The sequence below is a fragment of the Citrus sinensis genome, chromosome 7 (genome assembly GCF_022201045.2).
Source record: "Citrus sinensis cultivar Valencia sweet orange chromosome 7, DVS_A1.0, whole genome shotgun sequence".
NCBI lineage: Eukaryota > Viridiplantae > Streptophyta > Magnoliopsida > Sapindales > Rutaceae > Citrus > Citrus sinensis.
The window spans coordinates 3240202-3260267 of NC_068562.1; the positions used below are offsets into that span (position 1 = coordinate 3240202).

The 20066-nt window shown below is 35.3% G+C and overlaps 2 protein-coding genes across 15 annotated transcripts; both read right to left on the reverse strand.

Moving 5' to 3' along the window:
• Nucleotides 1-1849: 1849 nt before the first annotated feature.
• On the reverse strand, nucleotides 1850-6579 carry LOC102630693 (uncharacterized). Of its 4 annotated transcripts, none has more exons than XM_052443947.1 (11): nucleotides 6353-6579; nucleotides 5859-5929; nucleotides 5322-5411; nucleotides 5114-5230; nucleotides 4371-4901; nucleotides 3953-4287; nucleotides 3771-3870; nucleotides 3626-3685; nucleotides 3077-3166; nucleotides 2842-2958; nucleotides 1850-2426 (listed from the first exon to the last, which is right to left on the reverse strand). In XM_052443947.1, the coding sequence occupies exons 2-11, from the start codon at nucleotides 5907-5909 to the stop codon at nucleotides 2121-2123; spliced, it is 1797 nt and encodes a 598-aa protein (XP_052299907.1). In that variant the 5' UTR covers nucleotides 5910-5929; nucleotides 6353-6579; the 3' UTR covers nucleotides 1850-2120. The 4 variants fall into 4 exon arrangements, with proteins under 4 accessions (XP_052299907.1, XP_006466636.1, XP_024949985.1 ...); XM_006466573.4 differs by lacking the exon at nucleotides 6353-6579 and adding an exon at nucleotides 6138-6341; XM_025094217.2 differs by lacking the exon at nucleotides 6353-6579 and adding an exon at nucleotides 6138-6341 and having other exon boundaries at nucleotides 5859-5955.
• A 4636-nt stretch (nucleotides 6580-11215) lies between these two features.
• On the reverse strand, nucleotides 11216-19026 carry LOC102630085 (uncharacterized). Of its 11 annotated transcripts, none has more exons than XR_008056508.1 (6): nucleotides 18691-19025; nucleotides 15659-17501; nucleotides 13070-15130; nucleotides 12153-12185; nucleotides 11764-11878; nucleotides 11216-11568 (listed from the first exon to the last, which is right to left on the reverse strand). XR_008056508.1 is itself a non-coding variant. In XM_052444370.1 (5 exons), the coding sequence occupies exons 1-5, from the start codon at nucleotides 18747-18749 to the stop codon at nucleotides 11479-11481; spliced, it is 4041 nt and encodes a 1346-aa protein (XP_052300330.1). In that variant the 5' UTR covers nucleotides 18750-19026; the 3' UTR covers nucleotides 11216-11478. The 11 variants fall into 11 exon arrangements, 7 of the variants coding, with proteins under 7 accessions (XP_052300330.1, XP_052300329.1, XP_052300332.1 ...); XR_008056507.1 differs by having other exon boundaries at nucleotides 11673-11878; XR_008056509.1 differs by having other exon boundaries at nucleotides 11216-11878; nucleotides 12153-12226; nucleotides 13115-15130; nucleotides 18691-19024.
• Nucleotides 19027-20066: the final 1040 nt, after the last annotated feature.

The window sequence follows — 20066 nt, forward strand, 5'->3', positions numbered from 1 at the left end:
TCTAGAAAAATCATTATGAAATTTGTGGATCGTGGATGGAGAAGAAAGAGAAAAACAAAGCTGCATTTATGGGTTTGTTTAGAGAGAGAAATTGTTATTAGGAAGAAGTGTATTTTTGGAATTAAAGTCAGTGCTAGTTAGGGTGGGTAATTTTTAAAAACCTCTCCTGAGGTTTGGACTTGTTGCAAGTAGATGGCGATAATCTGTTTATTTGTAAAAAACCTCCTACCGTCAGTTAACTTTAACATTGACCGTTAGTTGACAGTGCAAAGACAATATTACCCTCAACAACAATTTGTAGACGGAAATAACTAAAAAAAAAATTAAAATTGTTGGCGCGAAAAGCACAAACCCTATTTTTTGACAATTTTATCCTTGTCAATTCCAAAAATTTACAATATCATAGGTAAAGATTATAACTATTTCATTTTCAAGTTTTTAATTTTATCTTTTTTGTAGAAACTTTAAGAAAATATCAATAATTTAAAGAGGAGTTTTAAAATTTTTAATTTTATATTTCTTATAGGAACTTTAAGAAAATATCAATAATTTAAAGAGGGTAAAATAGCCAACAATTTTAATTTTTTTTTAGTTATTTCCGTCTACAAATTATTGTTAAGGGTAATATTGTCTTTGCACAGTCAACTAACGGTCAATGTTAAAATTAACTGACGGTATGAGGTTTTTTACAAATAAATCAATTCTCGCAATCTACTTGCAACAAGCCCAAACCTCAGGGGAGGTTTTTAAAAATTACCCTAGTTAGGGTTGGTAGAAAAGCTCGGGCCGGCCCAGACCCGCGGGCTTTAAGCCCGGCCCGTGGCTTGAAAGTATGGGTAAGGATTCATAATTAATAAAGCCCATAACATATAGACTCAGTCAAGGGCCTAAATGAAAAGAGTCCGTGCTTTATAATAAATAATATTATATATATATATATATTAAAAAAACGTATAATATATTATAAAATTGAAAAAAAAATTAAACAAAATAATAAAAAAATCGGGCAAAGGGAAAGGGCAAAGGTTTTATCACAAAATGTCAAAATTCCTAAATCGGTAAATCTTTATTAGTTTTTTTTATATTAGTGGTTGATTTGTATGTTATGTATGGTACTTGTATTGTTAGTATTTTTATATTTTGTGTTGGCTAATTATATATTAGAGAATTATATTTAAGTTTTTAGCCTATTGTAGTATTATGTATTGGATAATTATATTTTAAAAATTTATAGTTTTATTTTTTTAAAAAAATTGAAAATTTATAAAAGCCCGAGCCCGGCCTGAGGCCCGCCCAACTTGGATGGACTTGGAGAGGACCTGGACTTATTTAACATTATATGGGCCTGATCCTGGGCTTGGCAAAGCCCGGCCCAGACCCTTAAATTGCCAACCCTAGTGCTAGTAGTTATAGAAAAAATTTCAGTATTATTTAATGGTATTTACTTGGGGTATTCAATAGGACTTTGGAGGGGTGCTATTAGTCCAACTCATGAAATTTTTCTTACCACGCGGCGTTATGGACTTTGCTTTGCATGTCGGGCCACCTCTTGCTAACCTTTTGACTGCTCTTTGGTTGTTTCAAAAAACTACAAAACCTTTGACCTCATCAATTCATTGTCAATTTATTAGGCGATGGAAGTAATAGAAGCGGAAGGCGGGAAGCATAGTAGCTATATATGGTGCAACTTAGCTTCAATCGGTTGAAGCCTGAACAGTAAACACAGGTGTCAGTAAATCTGATTCCATGCTTAAATACACCAACTAAATAAATGCCTTTTTTTCTTAATGAACTGCTCAGGGCTCAGCTATTTCATTGACAACGAGTCAATGACATTGGAGACTTGGAGTTTTAGCCGAAAGATATTGTTATGATTAAGAGCGAAGGAACCACTTTAATCTTCTTCTTCATATACTCTTACGAAAGTTTACCAGTTTTAAGGAATCTATCCACACCATGTTAAAATAAATTTCCTCTTTTCTTTTTTCTTTTTTTTTTATAAAAAAAGAAGTTTTGTCCACTATTTCTAACAAATGCTAAATTTATATGTATTTGTACCATGTTCACTATACCGGTATACAGGCAACGTCTTCTGAAGAATTAGAAAGAAACAGCATCTATCATCGTCGGTGTAAAAGCAACCTGTAACTGAAATCATATGGCATTACTTTCACTAGCTGAGAAATAGGTTCTCTCTCCTTTCTCTGCAGACATTTAACTGCTGCCTTCCTCAGTTCATCTGGTAGCTGCAGACAAACCCAATCAAGCAATGACTCCAAGTCCTTTGCAAAGTCAAGTAGATACCAATCCAAGAGCTTGGGAAGAATCAATTTGTTTGCTCTTGAAATGCCAATAGCTGCCTGTAGATAGTCTTTCTTTGCTGCTTCCAACTCCTCCTCAACTTGAGATGCAGTGTACACCCTCACCTTCATTTGACAACATAAACGTACAAGCCAATTATCAAATAATAATGTAACTGTCTTTCAGAATCATATCTAATAATGAAGCAGAATCTGGAATAACTATGGCCTGAAATTGCCAGAACTAGCCACATTCGTCAATGAGTGATGGACCATTGATTGGCATTTCATGAAAAACTTCTAAGTACAACATAATTTTCATAAACATGGTTGATAAGTGCAAACCTTTTGTGGACCAATCCAACAATAGACGATTTTTAATTTGAAGATAATCATTTAAATGTTCCTAACCCATGAAGTATGAAGGATTTTTCCAGAATATGGGATCTTAGTTAGAATATTGATTAATGTGTAAGTAGCATACCCACAAAACAACAAACCATTAACAGAAGAATGAAAAGGGAGCTTAAAACGAACTTACAGCAGGGGAGGACCAGCTCCCACAGCAGAGAGCAAATGTAACCAAGGGTTCAGACCACTCCAGTCCAAATATACTGCGTGCTTTCATCTCATCATTTTTAGCAGCTTTAGGACATGTCTTTTGGAGATAAGTGAGAAAAAGAAAAGGAGGATTTAGTTTGTTTTACTTAAAAAACAAAAATTTCGGTACACCGATTCAATCCTGGGTAAAAGTATTATCAAGTAAAGATGCTTACACTTACAAATTTTAAGTGATACGGTAGTCTCAAGATGAAATGCTCAATTGTAATCGCATTGAGCAAGTGTCCCCCTACGACTATTGTTGCCTGGACCAAGAGCAGCAGAAGTTATGTCGAATGTAATTAATGTCCAACAGCTGATGTTAACAGCAAGTCATATGCAGAACCCCTCTCCTTAACACAGTGAATATATGTACACAAGCTTACAAGTAATATATTTTAGAAGTAATAAATCAGAAGCTTCCACAATTTATCACAGAATTTCTGGGAGAAGCACACTGCAAATTCATGACCATAGTAGTATCCTTAGCAGCTGAACATTTAATCTGTCTATGGAAATGTGCTAGGCACTGAAAAAGAAACCAGCTCTAATGTCTGAAAGAGAGTAAACCAATTTCAAGTTTCAGAATATAGAGGCACCCTAACACTATTACACATATTTTCCATTTTCATGAATGTAGTTGTTGGATGGAAAAGAAAATAACACATATAATATGATTTAGTGTACCAATTACAGTGAGTTCAACAATAGCCAACAGATCTCACCTTCTGCATAAGTGCGACAACCATTTCAGGAGTCTCAGGAATCCCATGCTCTAAAAATGCCTAAAAGTTCCAAAAATTTAATTGCATAAGTATGATGCCATTTTTTTTCCTTTTTGAATGTATGCGCAAAAAAGAGAGATCATACATTCATAATGCAGGAATTATAAATGTTTATCCAGAACGCAAGCTTCTGCTGATGGTTGAGACCCTCTAAACTGACAGAGGCAAGCTTCCCAAGTAGGAATCTGAAATAATCATCAAGACAGGGTGAAGACAAGTAATAGCAGTTTCAATAAACAAGTGAGAGAAAACAATCAAAGAACATACTTGAGCCTATGGATCAGAAACAAAGCATTTGTTGTTCGATTGAGATCAACTGAACTAGCTTCAATTGCACAGTGATGCTTGTAGGGACCAATATCAATGTTCCACAATTCTGAACGAGTTCCATAAGGATCCCAAAATTGATTTTCTCCATAGCTTCCATGAGAATCCACTACTTTGTCCTTCAAGGTGCTAATTCTTACAAAAATACTAGACAAGCAGCGGACAGTGTCCTCAGATACTTTGTTTGGTGTGCTGTCAGCATCCAATAACCTATCATTAGGGGAACCAGAACAGCTCTCTTCTGCTTTCTCCTGGCCCTCTAATCTGTACTCTAGCTGGACAATTGAAGCCGGAATTAACATGCATGTAGCACAAACTTAATATGAGTTCTCATATGGAACCACAAATCATTGTATACCTGCAATTTTAAAGGATCCAAACACTTGTCTGATGATTCATTTTTTATTGGAAGTCTCTTAACTGGGGTAACAACTTTGGGACTTTTCCTTTCTGGAGATTGCTTATCCTTCATTGAATTAGTACATGATCTATTCTCTTTTCCTCGACCATCTTCCAAATGAGATGAAGAAGAATTCAATTTCATTGAACCTTGTCTCCCACTTGTTCTAATAAAGCAGTTTGTGGCTGTTCGATCATTAATGGCATCCGAGGGAATGAGCTTTCTGCTAGAAGCAGTTCTTGCAAGAGAAGGTTGAGGCCTTGTAGAGGTTGCTGCTAAATTGATCTCATTATGGGACAAAGATTTTGATCGCTGATGTTTACAACTTCTAACAGACAACTGGTCAGAATCATTAGAATTCTCCGCATTCCTCTTGGAGGAAATGTAGACAGCTTCCTGATAGAGACCTTGCCTAAAATTCACAACTTGCTCTTCAAGCCTAACAACCTCCTCTTCCAAAACAGCTACTTCAGCAAGTAGCTCTAATGTCTACAAAAACGAAGACAGTAATCAAACAGTATCCATAATTTATACTAAATCCTAAATGCAGTATAAAAATTACTTAACGTTAAAAGTGTTTGGTTCATCTGGGTTTCTCCCATTTTTGTCCTCGAAGAGTTGCAAGATAAAGTTAAGTTTTCAACAGAAGGAAGAGAGAGATGAAATAATAATATTGAAGAGAGAAGTGAATATATACTAACATAGGGAGGGAGATAAGGAGGAAGACGAGGAAGAGATCCCAAAGGCCTCGTAAATGCCCTCTCTAAAGCTCTGTGTACATTCTCTTCATGTCTAAGCTTCCTCTTTAGCTTATCAACCTGGAATTTGAATTTGAAACCATAACAATCAAATCAAAAGAACACATAAACAGGAAACCAAATTGGATATAAGATAGAGAATTTTGCATACATCTTCTAATAAGGCCATTTTCCTTTCCCTATTGGATCGACGTCGATTGCCAGCACCGATTCCTTTCCTCCCCTGAGTCTCCATTTTCTCCTTTGTTTTTTTGTATTGTATATTCAGGAGGAAAATAAATAAATAAATAAATAAACGAATACAAATCAAGCTGAAATGAACAAAGTAAAGAGACTCAAAGGAGAGAAATAATTCGTTTCTTGAGACAAGTGAAAGGACTCAAGCCAGATATGTGTCAAAAGTGCAAAATAGGTCCTTTGGTACACTAGCACATTACACACTCTGCAAGAATATTATATATAAAAGAACAACAAATTCCAAACTTCTCAAAATATAAATGGAGCCATTTCTGCTCAAATTAAACTTGATAACCAAAAGTAGATTCCCACTATAAAGTACTTGAAAAAACATCAAGATTATCTAGAAGATAAGGGGAAAAAACAAAAAAAAAAAAAAAAAGAGAAGAAAAGAAGAAGAAGAAGAAGAACATTAAAATGAAATAAGAAAAAAGAAGATAAGAGAAGTTACTTTATCATGCTTTAAAGGAGACTGAAGAGCATTGCGGACTCTTGTATTCATCTTTATTGCTTTGCTTTTCACTGGAAAACGAGAGCACAATGCACTCCTCAAAAACGTAAAACAAACGCAGAGGTAAACAAATATGTAATGTAACCAGAGCAATTATCACAAATTTATTATTAATTAATAAATAAACATTGAGAATAATTAATTCATGAGCAACGCTAACAAACTTTTTTTTCTAGAAAAACCAAAAAAAAAAAAAAAGAGCAAAAGGCTGAAACTTACCAACCTCCCCTTTGCAGGTTGAGTGAGAGAGAAATAAAGAGAGTGAGTGCGGAGATTTTTTTTGAAAGAAATAAGAGGAACTTCTTTCTTTTTCTTTTTTTATTTTTTTCCGAAGTTACTGAGCGGGAAAGTTGAGAGTAAAGAAAAGCCAGAAACACAAACACATGCATGCGTTTTGCAAATATATAGAATATATATAAATCAATATAATTCACCTCATTTCCATCTCAAGATGTATTATTATAATTAACTATATGAGTAATTAGTTGCTATCCCTATCTTGGACAGAGTGAACACGGAACATAAGCACACAGAGAGACAGAGGCAGCACCGCAGAAATAAGAAAACGACGAGAATTCGAGCTTAAAAGGGTCATCCAATCCAAGGCTAGCGTAACAAATGGACAAGACAAGACCAAACTACATTATAATGTAATGTAATATTCTTCTTCTTTTCTTTTTTAAACCAAGTTTAAATGTTTTAAAAAATGGGCTAAAAATTTCAGTAGATGGAGACAAATAGTAAATACTAGTATTATTTAGAAGGTGAAAATAGTTCCATATATGGATTTTCCATTACTTGCATGCAAGTGTGATTAGAAAGATTAGAGAGAGAGAGAGAGAGAGATGTTGAGGGTGAGAGTGTGTGATTGTGAATGGAACTATCAAAGAAACAGCGGCTTTTTTTAATGTTATTGAATGTCTTGAGTGCGCTTTTAGATTGATTGTGTACATGACAACACAAGAAAACACAACTCAACTCAACTCAACAACTCCCTCTCATCATCAACTAACGTGCGCTTTTTTGTCTTCTCACTCACTCACATTAATTTGTTTCCTACATGCGTCTTCTTTTATCTTCTTCTTTTTTTTTTCTTTTTTTTCAAAATTTCTTTAACTTTAAACGCCCATATCAGTATCGCCCATGCTCACTGACCTTAATTTGATGGACAACGTCGTGTTTGGTCTGCTGATCTATGTGCTCTTTAGAATACTAAAGTTTTTTTTTTTTTAATACATTGAAATCTAGTGAAAATTAGGCCAGAACAGAACGAGAAATAGAAATCTTATATATCATTATATAACCAACAATTAAAATCTTCAAAGGGGTTAGAATAGCAAAACTTTGTTACTCATCGATGGTAACTAGGGCAAAAAGTTAACTAACTCGAAAATAATTTATGTGTATTCGATGAATAGGAGAAATAAGAAATTAATGTATAGCAAGTTCCTAATAAAAATAATAATAAGAATAAGAAATACTAAAAAGATCGTTTTGGGAGGGGGGACACGGCGATGAATTAATGATGTTTCTTTCGAATTGTGGTGATAGTGATACGATCATCCTGATCATCCATTAATGGAGCAAATTATAGGGACTTCAAACAGTTAGTTGTATATCTTGATCACGTGGTTATTTATTTAAATGGGGCAGTGCCTTTCCAAGTAAGCAAAGCTAACATAATGACAGAACCCCCAGCGGCCCCGCCGCCCCCCCCAAAAGAGAGAGTAGAGAGAGATGGTTACTAACCTAGTAGCTCTTTGTTACCACGATCGATCCATGCTGTCGACTCCCAGTCTTCTTCATGAGACACCCATATACAATATTTAATAATTGTGCACTGCCATCCTTTCTATTTATGATCATATACTACACAATTTAGTTGAATTACGTTTTTAATATTATTGACAAGGTTAAACTTTTGGGATAAAACAATATTTCCTTTACGCAACAACAACATATTTGCAATCCCTTGAAGCTGCGGCAGTTTGTATAAAAGATCTTGAAAATTGTATCATTATCATAAATAAGGGATCTCAAGATTTTCATACACGTGTGTTGATCTAAATGCATGCTTATGTTGTAGGGCTTATGCGTTAATTTAATGACAAGCACGGAGATTGTGAGATAAGACAACCTTGGCACGAAATTAGTAATTATCAAATTAATAATTGTCCCTTTTTTTTATTATTAATTGGCAACTTCAAGTAGAAAATACGTGATCCACCCGGCGTGTTTAATGAAGTAATTATTCTGGACTTTTCTTTTATACTAATTTTTTCTTTTTATTAATTGTTAATCAGCTCTTGGATTACAATATGATAAAAGTAACGAAATGCTTTGAGATTTGGGATACAAATATTTGTATAATTTTGAATTATGTGGTAGAAATATGTTATTCCCTCATTGGTTCAACAAAAGTCAATAATAATATAAAAGTCAACTATTGCTTAACACATGCAATATTGAAATACAAACTCCGTATTTCAGTTTTGTAAATATAGTTAACACTATTCATAAATGCTCAAAATCATCAATTAATTATGATTCGACAAAGAAATCTAAGATCCACAAAAAGATTTTAAAGCATTATACAGTAGAACCTTAATAAATAAATAAATGGCCTTGGGATCATGAAAAATTTATTAATTTATAAAGATAACATCACATCCATAATATGAATTTTTATGAAGTAGAAGGATAGTATAATTAAATAATATAATAATTTTATCAAATTATATGATGCGATTCTGATTTGATCTTTATTCAATAAATTAGTTATTTGATAATTCTTTGGTTGGATTGCATGACTAAGTCACGATTACATTGTAACTCATTAGAGAAGACTTATTGGAGATAATATATTAAGTCAATCTCTCTCTTATTTATCTTAAAATAGCACATAAACTTTAATAATGGTTTCTCATTTAAAAGGTGTAAAAACAAAAAACAAAAATGACCAATGAAATGCGTAAATAATTATATTAGTATAACAAAGAAAATCGTAAGCATATTATATGTATTTAGTGTCAAATTAGATATATCAAAGTAATTTAACGGGTCCCTACCATACATATTTATACAGTAGAAAGCCAAATGAGAAGAGCAACAGGCCTATAACTTTGTTTAAATTACTGTAATATAAGCATAAAAAAAAAACTTGAAAAACAATTATATATCTAACACCTACCTTAAGCCTTTAAAGTAAATTAACTTTGAGTGGTATTCCCGATGCACTCATTATATGATAAATATGAGAATATACGCAGATCAAATGATCAAAAAACAAGATTAGGTACAGGGCATATGCTAATAGCAGAGGCACGTGATCTTTAGTTCTTTACATTATTTCTTATGTGACATGTGGTTCAAACATAGCCAAAACATCATTATTTGACCTTTTTGTCGGGCAAAAAATCAAGTGAATTTTATTTGTAGGCATTAAGTAAATCATTTTATTAATCAAAACTTAACTTCAATGAGTGATTGCGACTTAATTTCTCTTGCAGATGAAAATCATTTATATGGAGAGTCTCGCTAGGGCTAGGCTTTGGCTCCGCTTGATCGATAATAATCGAATGTTTACGTGACTCAGAAAATTGAGAGAAGCAATGTAATGTGAGTGGGAGACAACTCGACTGTGCAAATATTTGATTGCAGAGGCTAATATTGCTGCGCTGTGATTATGAAATGTAAGTCATGCGTCATGCTACTCAAATCATTGTACCTCTTCTCTTCTGAGCCAAGGCTGTACACTGTAGTACTCTCATTTCATCTACTTTTGCTTTAAGTGTCAATGTCCAAGCAAGCTTCTTCTTCTTTTTTTGACCTTTTTTTTTTAAAAAAAAACTATATTACAAGATCAATGTAATTCTTTAGCAAAAGTTTTTTTTTTTTTTTTACTATATTAAGAGTGAATATCTCTCAACTAAAAACAAATAATCAATAAGAAGAAGAAGAAGAAGAAGCTAAAGAATAACTTCGCAACAATAGCGAAAAGGAAGACAAGAAATTTGAGGTAATAATTCATAAAATGGTCCAGAGCTAAGCACATTATATTTCTTAAAAAATAATTGTTTCTAAAGCGGTCCCAAGCACGAGGACCATTATTATGGAATAAAAGGGTGAGCGAGTGCGTGAGATAGCAGGTAATGCCAAAAGCATAAAGCTAAATTGGAACAAAATTACTGAAATTTGAGGGCGCATCGTTTAAAGGGCAAAGGCAGACGCAGATCCACACCACATGCAAATGCAACGCTCTCGTCTGGTTCTCTTCCCGTCCCTTGATATCCATCTACTCATTGCTGAACATAAAACATGATAAGTTTTTTATTCTTTCTTCAAACTCTTAATATATGCGTATCTTGATTTCTAAGAGATGTATTTATATATATTGCATCAGGAATGCACCATAAATGTTGAAAATGTAAGTATATATGATAAAGAAGAGCAAATAGAATTTGACTTTCTAAATAGCTCACAGTCACGTGGCCATATACCCTTCATACCCAATATTAGCACAACACTGGAAAACCAAAGCTTTATGTAACTTTTGGCTAAACTCTGAAAATTTGCTTGCCTGGCTGGTTTTGGCAACTACGCAATTTTCGTTTTTCGAGCCTGGAAAAGCTTATGGCATCCTGAATCTAATTCTTGTCATATCAACAGGGGAAGAATCTCAATATCAGATCAAATGCGCCATTTTAAGAACAATTTTAACTGTATTTTTCATATGGAGTTTCAATGATGAAGCTAAGAATCAGGAATTGCTGCTGCCCTCTACTCTCACCATCAAAATTTAAAATCAATGGGACAATGTCTTGATGGGGTTGAACATAACCTGCAATTTTATTTGTACTGCTAATGGAAGAAGCTAAGGACATGCAAGTTGACTCACGGAAAAGAAAGACCCCCCATTATGAAGGATGAGCCGTCACATTCCATATTTGGTATAGATGTGGTCCAGTTGATGCACGCAAGGACGAGGGAACTGGACCACCGGTTTTGGTCCCATTTTCTTAAGAATGCACTCGATGGAACAAGTAGTTACATTAGAGCGAAACAGATTTTGCTTTCCCCATTTTGTGCAATATAAACATGGTACATACAATACAGGACGCACTTTCAGCAGTTAAAACAAGGAAATTAAGATGACTGATATCACATTGACAGGAAAAAATTAATTTGTGAGATCAAATTTGTTTTTAGGTATGTCTCAGCAACTCACTCCGGCCTGCAGTTTTGCAAGCATATTGACGAACAAATCAGGCTGTAAAAACAGGAGATATATCGCTGGATAGGAGGACCAGAACTTCGTTTGATTCATTATTTGACTCACTATTATGTTCAAGATATTTTCTGTTTACCACATTGGTTTTCATTTAAACTTTGGTCAAATTAAAATTTAGATCTTTTCCACTCACATATTGCAGCCGTAGTTGCTAATGAGTGTATCATCAATCACGTTACCACTAAGATCCTTCGGAATTGATTGACCAACAAACCATTATAGGCATCACTGACGGATCCAAAGCGCAGTTTTAGTGACCGTTGCCAAGGCCTAAAACCAGGGTGCTTCGAAAAGTGATTGATAGTACCGACCAGGCGAACAGTGATAGGTAGATGCTCTTTTGACCAGATAAAGTTTCCCCTGAACCACAAAGTGAAAGAAACATCATAGGAATCATATATAAATCCACCATGCCTTACAGGAAAAGATGAGAACAATTTAATATTTGGCACCACTAGTCCCACCAGTTGAAAGAAATGCAAAAATTTGCCAACGAACAAACATTAACTGTAATGAAATCTGGTGGTTGCAAACAGAAAGGAGTGGAAATGTTACAATTCTACATGCGTTCAAAATCCCAGGCTTCTTGGCAGCAGTTTTCCAGAGCCACATATAGACATCTCGAAGATCTCCATAATCCTTCTCAATGCATGGAACAGAGAGAACAACCCTTGCATGCCATAAAGTTAGAAAACAACCACAAGGAAACGGCTGAAAGCTTAATTAATTGACATGGAATACCACTGATGAGCTAATCACAAGTCGTTTAAAACCATGAACAAAATTTAGGCTATATGGGTTTTCCGAGAGAAACACATAATAATAATAGTCTCTTCAAGAGTAAATTGTTTGATTAACATGCAACACATCAATAGCACTTGTGGTAGGAAATCTGGTTTTATTAAGTTTAAGCTTCAACTCCACAACTTTAAAAATTAACTCACCTTCGATGCGCAGATGCACCTTGTGTCCAAAACCTGAACAGAAAACTGACTTAAATGAACTTACTATTACACTCCTGTGGAATGAAAGCCAAAAGAAAATTTCAGCTGTGAGTTCACCCTCCTTCCTTTGAGCTTTCATGCAGTCATACACACAACATACAGAGTTCTAAGATGAGATTTGCTATCAGGTTGATATTTTCAATTTACAATTTACAATTTCTTACATGCCAAGTATGGAGATCATTTCAGTCACCAGAAATTTTAATAACAAAAGAACATTATTTAAGGAAAAAGCACTCACTGTACCAATGAGAAAACAAATATATACCTACATGATCGGTTTTCGCTAATTGAAATAATAGTGCATTGTTCCAAACAAGGCTGTCTCAATTTTCAAATACCAGTACAGTTCCTAAAACATGGCCGTAAGATACCATGCGCCTCAACCCACCCAACCTAAAATAAAAGTTACCTCCCTCCAAGGTTGGTGTAAGTGGGATTTAACCCCTGAACTTCCATCACAAAAGACCAACCAACTAGACAGTCCCCTTGGGGATTGGCATTCATCTTTCTGATCCTACTTTTTATCAAAATACCTTATATCAATGTGCGAGTACCAAGTGGTCAAACAGACTATCAAAAGGAATATAACTTATGTAGCATGGAAGACTAGCAAACAAGCAGAGATGTACACAGGTTCAGAAGAAAAGGAATATAGAAAACAACTACTAACTGGAAATATGGTACGAACCTCCAAAAAAAAAAATGTGAATGCGCATCCATGTATGTGTTACTCAGTAATTTCTTGTCTCATTGTCAGAGCCAAAAACTTTTAAAGGGCAAGCAGAGAGAAAATGGATCCGTGAGTTTAATAATTATTCAGTTTATCATTAACCCTCTTGATTAAAAGAACTTACAGATATTGATTGTGAATTTCTCATGAGGGTTTGTGGCCCACTTACAAAAAAGCTATTGGAGTCATTTTTTGTTGCACTATAGTTCACAGAACCAACAGCCTTTGACCTACCCACAGAACTTAGTCCAGAAAGATGATCGCCCCAGATATCATATGTATATTCATCTCTAAGCCCAGCCTGTTCCCTTTGAGTTTTCTGGTCTAGTTTGGACCCAGGCGCTCGAGCATGAGGAGCCATTGCAGATGCTGAAGCTAACAAAGGAGAAGAGCACAACAAACTGGGGTCAGCCTTATCGGTAGAAGGAGAAGTGGCAGAAGCCAACAAAACAGGTTTACTAGCAGGTTTTTTTGGTGCCGTAGGCTGCACTGGGGTAGAATACTGATTAGTGCTGTGGTGTCTCAGAGGCTGGGGCACCAATAATTTAGTCTCAGCAGGAGGTTCAGAATCTGGACCTTTCTCACAGTGTCTGTCAGTCATCTGGGTAAACAAATACCTAGATCCATTAGGTTGGTCCGCATCAGGAGACAGCAAGCATGCGCGGTTTGTTATTGAAGATGTGACAGGAGACAACGGTGATGAAGGCGTAGAATTTCCACTTTGACTACTTGAAACTTCGAGTACTCCTGATAATACAGCACCAGCGACCTTTCTCTTCCTTCGCTTTCTTCCCTTCTCCCTTCCAACTCTAATTGTGAGATTATCAGGATGGGATGCTTCCACAGTATTGGAAGTCTCAACTACTAGAGATTTGGAAGGCAAACGTGGTGATGCTTTTTCCTTCTGAGTATCAGAGTAATTGATAGGGTGTTCATGACTTTCCAAAGTTAATTTTGCATGTTGGCCAGACATATCTTTAACTGAAGTCCCAACTTTACTCTCTGTGTATTTCCCACTAGGTGCTTCCCTAGAGGTTCTGTCTTCATCAACTGATCTTAACAAACAATCCATTTCACCAGGCACAGAAATCCTGCTGTTTTTTGGATTCTGATGCGCACGAGAAGATTTTCCTGCAGTTTTTGTCGCACTAATAGAACTTTTCTCACTCTTATAGAAGTAATCTTGGGAGCCCAAAGCTATCATTTGGAGGTAAAGACAACAAAATACCAGAAACATTAAGGAAACAGCAAGAACTGCTATAGACAATTTCTTCAATCGCATCCAGAACACTGATTTCTTACAGATATTAAGCATGAAAACAGGCAGACTTGCCTTCATGGGTATCACAAAAATACCAGTGGCCAGGGCAAATTCAAGATCTCTGTACACCATAGCGGCAGAAAAATCAGTCTGGTATGATATGAGAAGCTTTGTTGACTCCCCAGGTTCAAGAGAAAAGCCTTTGCAAGTGTGCACCATAAACCCATCCAGCCTGCACCCTGCCCCAGAAACTTCTATACTTCTCACCTCAAGCGGCAAGTCTCCCATATTCTTAGCATACAGCTCTTTTGATAATGGCTGAAAACAGGAAGAGATAGTCTCTTCCTTGTTAAATAAAATGTCTGGAGCAGTGATGTTGTGAGGAACTGGCAAGCTAAGGTTAAATTCTATATTCTCAACAAGGTCAGATCCCTCCAATAGAACAAGTGAAAGCGAACCACCAAATCCTCTCAAAGATAACCACTCCACTCCAGAAAGATTGTTTCTTATCAGGGCTGAACTTCTCCACGCACATCGATTTGAAGGGTGAAAGAATATTGGCCCAAAAGATGCTCTACCATGAGGATGAACATAGGCCTCTGTTACTGCTCTTTCTGCTATTGAGAAGCCATACCTTGTTGGTCTGGTAGATTTTCCTTGAACTAAACTACCAGATGAAGGAGGCTCCATGAAACCATCTGCGTCCCTGCATTCATCGATTATTTCTCCAGAGTTGAGAATAAGCTGCATCACAACTGGCTGTTGGCTAGGATTCTTCACAGTGATCCACTTAGAGCGGTAAGAGCCAATCAGCACCATTGGGAATAGCACCTCATGATCATCAAGCACAGACAAGCCACTTGTTATGCCTTGAGATTTCCAGTTCCCCAGCACCATTTCATCAGCTTCTGCTGTCTCCATTGCCTTCAGAATAAGTTCAGGGAAGCATCTCAGTTATTGTAAATACAGATCAATACAAAGCAAGTCGTAGCCATTTCGAACATGGAACAGCCAAAAACTGGCATGAAACCTATGTTGTACTAGCTAATTATTATATATTTTTTTCACTAGAAATGCAATGACAATCCTTCATTGTAATTTTTAAGCAGTAAGAGAAGATAGTTTGTTGCACTACTGTTGGACACAATAAAATGAAATGGCTAGAATATCCTCCTCTTTCGTACAAATGGTAGTCTAAAAGTTCATTATTATTGTTAAGAATCTGCCCAAACTGCCATTCGGTATTATGTAATAGAATGAATAAATGTATTAAAATTATCAAGAAATATTAGCATAGTGAAAACTTACAAGGCATGAGCACAGTCAACTGCCTTTGGAAGAAATATTATCAACACACCTAAAATGTGTAATAAAATGTCTAACCAATGCATTAACCCAGGCGCAGCCACTCAACAAGCACAGATTGGAAAATAGAAACTAGTATCAGCATACCTTGATCTCTGATGGCACTTTTCTATCAGTGCCCGCAGATCTTGTCCTCATATTGCCAGCTTTGACATTTCCAGGATTGTTCTTGGATGAGTCCGTTTGACATCTTGAACAAACACGGATTATATCCTGGCAAGGAATTTTGATCTGAGGACTGCTTGAATCATTTGTCATTACAAGTAATCTACAATTTCCATTGATCATAGATACTTCAGGAAGAGAATCTTGTAATTCAACAGGCTTTTGGGTGCAGGTAATCACAGCAACTTGTGTAACAGTGCCTGGGAAAAGCAACAAGCCTTCCATATACTTGATCTGCAAAATGCTTGTTTCAGCAACTTCACTAATTCTGACAACCTTCAACATGTACGGAGCTCCATTTCTCAGGGAAATGGCAATGACATTCCCTCTGGCATCAAAAGACACCAAAGGCTCAAGAGAAACAGAAACAGGACCTGGCAGGTCATCATATGCCACTTTGCTATCCACATCAACTTCGAGAGGAACCATAACTGTATCAGACAAATTTTGGGAAGATCTCAGCAACTTCATACAAAAAGCACCAAAAATTTTTCCTTCTACTCCAATTGGGAAATCCATCTCCATGATAATCTCACTGTTGCGAGGACCTATCTCCCAGTTTTTGTGGGGCCTCATTGCCATTAGTGGAAAACCCAATTGACCACTCCTCACAACTAACCAATCATCAATGCTCGTCAAGCCAAACTCATCAGAATCCTGAAAATTTTCTATACTACAAGATGCTTCAGTATGATGCGTGGTATTCCCCACAGAAACTGACATCCATGAAGTTACTTCTGCCACATGGAGGGTATCATCGTAAGGATTAAATAATGACAGATTCTTACTCAACCGTCCAATAGAGGGAACATCCAATCCTGCTAAAGGCTGAATCTTATAAGGGGACTCAACACCAAAGCCTCTAGTGGGAACCAGGAATCCACCAGAGCTGGTCTGTAAGATCAGACGAGCAGTGGACAGGCCCAACCATGTAGGAAGAAACACGAAACATATTGAAGCCACTTCACCTGGTCCAAGTAGAATTTCACTAGAATTGCAGGGATAGAACTGTGAACTGGTAGTGAATGGTTCATATATCCGCAAAATGCTGTCACTAAAGGAATTTGCTACTGTCAAGAAAGCAAGTGAAGGGAAAAATAAATATTTTTGTCCCCAGTCCAGGACGGGAGGGCTTATCTCTACTTTAGGTGAAGAAACATCAAAAGTCCCTGGTTTAATCAGATTAGAGCTATTCTTCAAGCTAACATTTTTACTTTTCTGATTTAGTAAAGTCCGTCTAAACGAAGAAAAACCATTTTGTTTATCAATATCAGATCCAATGGATGATAACTCACCGGAAGTTTCCTTTGAACTCAAATAACATGAGATGGTCCTACCATTTAATAACTTAAATCTACAGCTCTGTGATAACCAGGTTCTGTTACTTGGCCCACTATTAGGCTGATTTGTTCCAATAGAAAGTGGACTGCCAGACTGAAGATTAGAAGTTTCTAAAGAATCTGTTTTCAGTTTATGCTCTTTCAACAAAAAACCAGGCAGTGTTGATGGAAAGCAGAATACATTCAAATCAGAGCAAACATTCCCACTTTTTGGGTGGGTCATTGAGCTTCTTTCAATGTAACCTGAACTAGTATCATCTCCAATAATATCTTGAAAACCAACCTGCTGATTATCTCCATAAGACCCACACCCTTTATATTCTACTGATTTCTGCATCCCATTGATAGAACATGGTTCACATGTAGCTAGGTAAAAAAAGGTACATGACAGAACCACAATAAAAAAGCCCTTGAACAAACCACATCTGCAAATGAAATGGAGGCAAGAATAACTTAAAAATGTACAACTATCAAGCAAAAAAGACAAATAGGAATGTAAAATATTCTCTCCATCACAAACTTGAAAGATCAAAAGAAGTGGGGGAAAAAAGGTTAAATATTACATGATTACTTGATGCATAGAAGGCACCCAATTCATCAATTTAAAAAATAACCATGTTTAATACACAAACTAGTGAAAAGTATATTACATTCCTGCTAATAGGTTCCACTATAGCCGCATACTTGCTCAAATTATTGCAATAATAAAATAAGTTTACTATTTATCCTGAATGAACTAGGAACACAAAATCACATGGATGCCTCATTTTCTCAGCAACCAAAGTGACAGACTCATTAAGGAAAATGAAATAAACAAGATGCCAAAAATAAAGAATATAAGAAGGGCAGTCCATAGTTGCAGCATTATCACACAATATTGCAAAATGAAACCAAATTTCCATCATTTATGGCTTTAAATGGTAAGTAGTATCTGACTTTATTTATTAGATAGTAATAATCCTCTTAAGATTCCAAATTAAACTAAATCCGCAGAAACAAACACAAGCATTTATGCTTTTCAAATAAGCACTCACACCCATCCTTCCCACAAGTTTGGAAAATTATTCTCATATTCTTACCAGCATTACTAGCTCATTGCCTTATGCTTAATAATAACAAAGTTAGTAACGACGCAATAATGCTGAAATCTTTCCAATTTTCTTTTTTTAAAAAAAAAAAAAAAACTTGCCAAGTATAAGCACCCCCCCGCTCCAGAGGCCAAAAAAAAAAAAAATGACAGAGCACTTTATTTAACTTCTCGCATATAACTAAACCAAAGCAAAACCAAACACGAGAGAAAATAAACTTCTAGAGTCTAAAAATACCAAAAAGAGTCCAACTTAATCCAATACAAGCAAAACAAGAAGAAACTCAAAACGATAAATTTCTTTTCTTCGTATACAATCACTACTCCAAGTTGTTACTTATCAAAACGGCCGAACAAGTAAGCCGAGATGAAATAGCGAAGGCGATGACAGAAGGTAAACAAGGAAACGAAGCGCCAAAAAGAAAAAAAAAAAAAAAAAGAGAGCTTTTGAAAGGGAAAAAAAAATAGTTTTGATGGAACATCGAAAGGAAATAGAAGGCGATGAATGGAGGAGAGTAAGGAGTTACCGGCAGTAGAACAAGGACAGCAACTGTGGGGCTATGATCGTTAGGGCTTGAAAGTCCATATCAGAGATGATAATCACGTCATCTAGTTTTGATTTTTCTGATGCAAATTTTAGGGTTTTGATTATCGGTGTCTGAGAAGATGATGAAAACAGGAATGCTTGGAACTGAAGCACGCTCACACACCTGATAATAGCAAATGAATGGCCAGGCCTTTAAGAACCAACCGGCGAGAAAAATGAGGAAAGAGAAAAGAGTGAAAGCGCTGATATTACTGCTTTACCCCTTCTATTTGCAGGCTCGTGGCTTCATACGTTTCTGGAAAAATATAATATCGCAATCCAATTGTATAATGAAACATCATACCATACTATTCGAAGATAAAATTGCTTGTGTGTGACTGTGACAATTGGGCGTTATGCGAATCAGAATCAATCACTCAATAGTCTATGTATAGCACGTTTTGCACATCCAATCCTTTAAATAGACCCCATTAGACAAAATATACATAATAACAGCCAAATTTATTTATTTTCATATACAAGGTATGATTAATAAATGAATCTCGTTGCACTCCTTTGAATTTTTACTAGATTGGTGTCGTAATTGATTATTGGATCTGAAAGGAATTTTTTCTTTTATTTATTATAAAGATGATTCAAGTATCAAATGCATAATAAATGCATTTTGAGAAGAATATCTATGATATTAACAAAATTAATCATCATTAATGACTATATACAAATATTTCAAGTACAAAGCATTAGCACATAATGATTTTTTTTTTTAACTCAAGAAGGTGATGTTATTTATCCTACTCAATATTTTGAACACATTGCTATTCAAGACACTCATTTCATGAACTTTATGATTTAAAATATTACTATACTCAACCTTAAAAACTAAAATTAACTTCAATTAAAACTTGCTCGACTAAAAATCTTTTTTTTTTTTTTTTGCTTTCTACATTCATAAAAATATAATTATTCATGAAAAGAGGACTTCTTATTTTTAAGTTCAAAGAACTTGGTTCGAGTCATTCATAAACTTGTTAAATAATTAATTATGTAGAAATAGTTTTTGACATGATAGCACGCTTGAGGATTTATATAAATATTTTAGAAATATGAATAAATTAGAGTCAATATCTCTAATGAATAAGATATAGTTATTCTTACAAATATTTATAAGAAAAAAAAAATTATCTACCCTACTCATAATAATGAGAAGGGCTTGATAATGAGTCCATAATGACTCAGTATTTGAATGTTTGAAATTATTTAGTGAGGCATTTTTCAATGGATATTCATTTAAAACATTGAAAATAACTTTAGAATTTAAAAAGATATTTCTATGGACATTATCGAAAACTTAGGCAC

Excerpts from the sequence above, each read along its gene's own strand:
- LOC102630693 (XM_025094217.2), bottom strand. The coding sequence starts at position 6,307 with ATGCATGTGTTTGTGTTTCTGGCTTTTCTTTACTCTCAACTTTCCCGC. Across the intron at positions 3,167-3,625 it reads TTGTCGCACTTATGCAGAAG|GCAACAATAGTCGTAGGGGG; the intron begins GTGAGATCTGTT and ends CTCTTGGTCCAG. Across the intron at positions 2,959-3,076 it reads ATCACTTAAAATTTGTAAGT|ACATGTCCTAAAGCTGCTAA; the intron begins GTAAGCATCTTT and ends TATCTCCAAAAG.
- LOC102630085 (XM_052444369.1), bottom strand. The coding sequence starts at position 18,749 with ATGGACTTTCAAGCCCTAACGATCATAGCCCCACAGTTGCTGTCCTTG. Across the intron at positions 15,131-15,658 it reads AAGTGCCATCAGAGATCAAG|GCAATGGAGACAGCAGAAGC; the intron begins GTATGCTGATAC and ends CTTATTCTGAAG. Across the intron at positions 11,569-12,152 it reads GGTGCATCTGCGCATCGAAG|GGGAAACTTTATCTGGTCAA; the intron begins GTGAGTTAATTT and ends TTTGTGGTTCAG.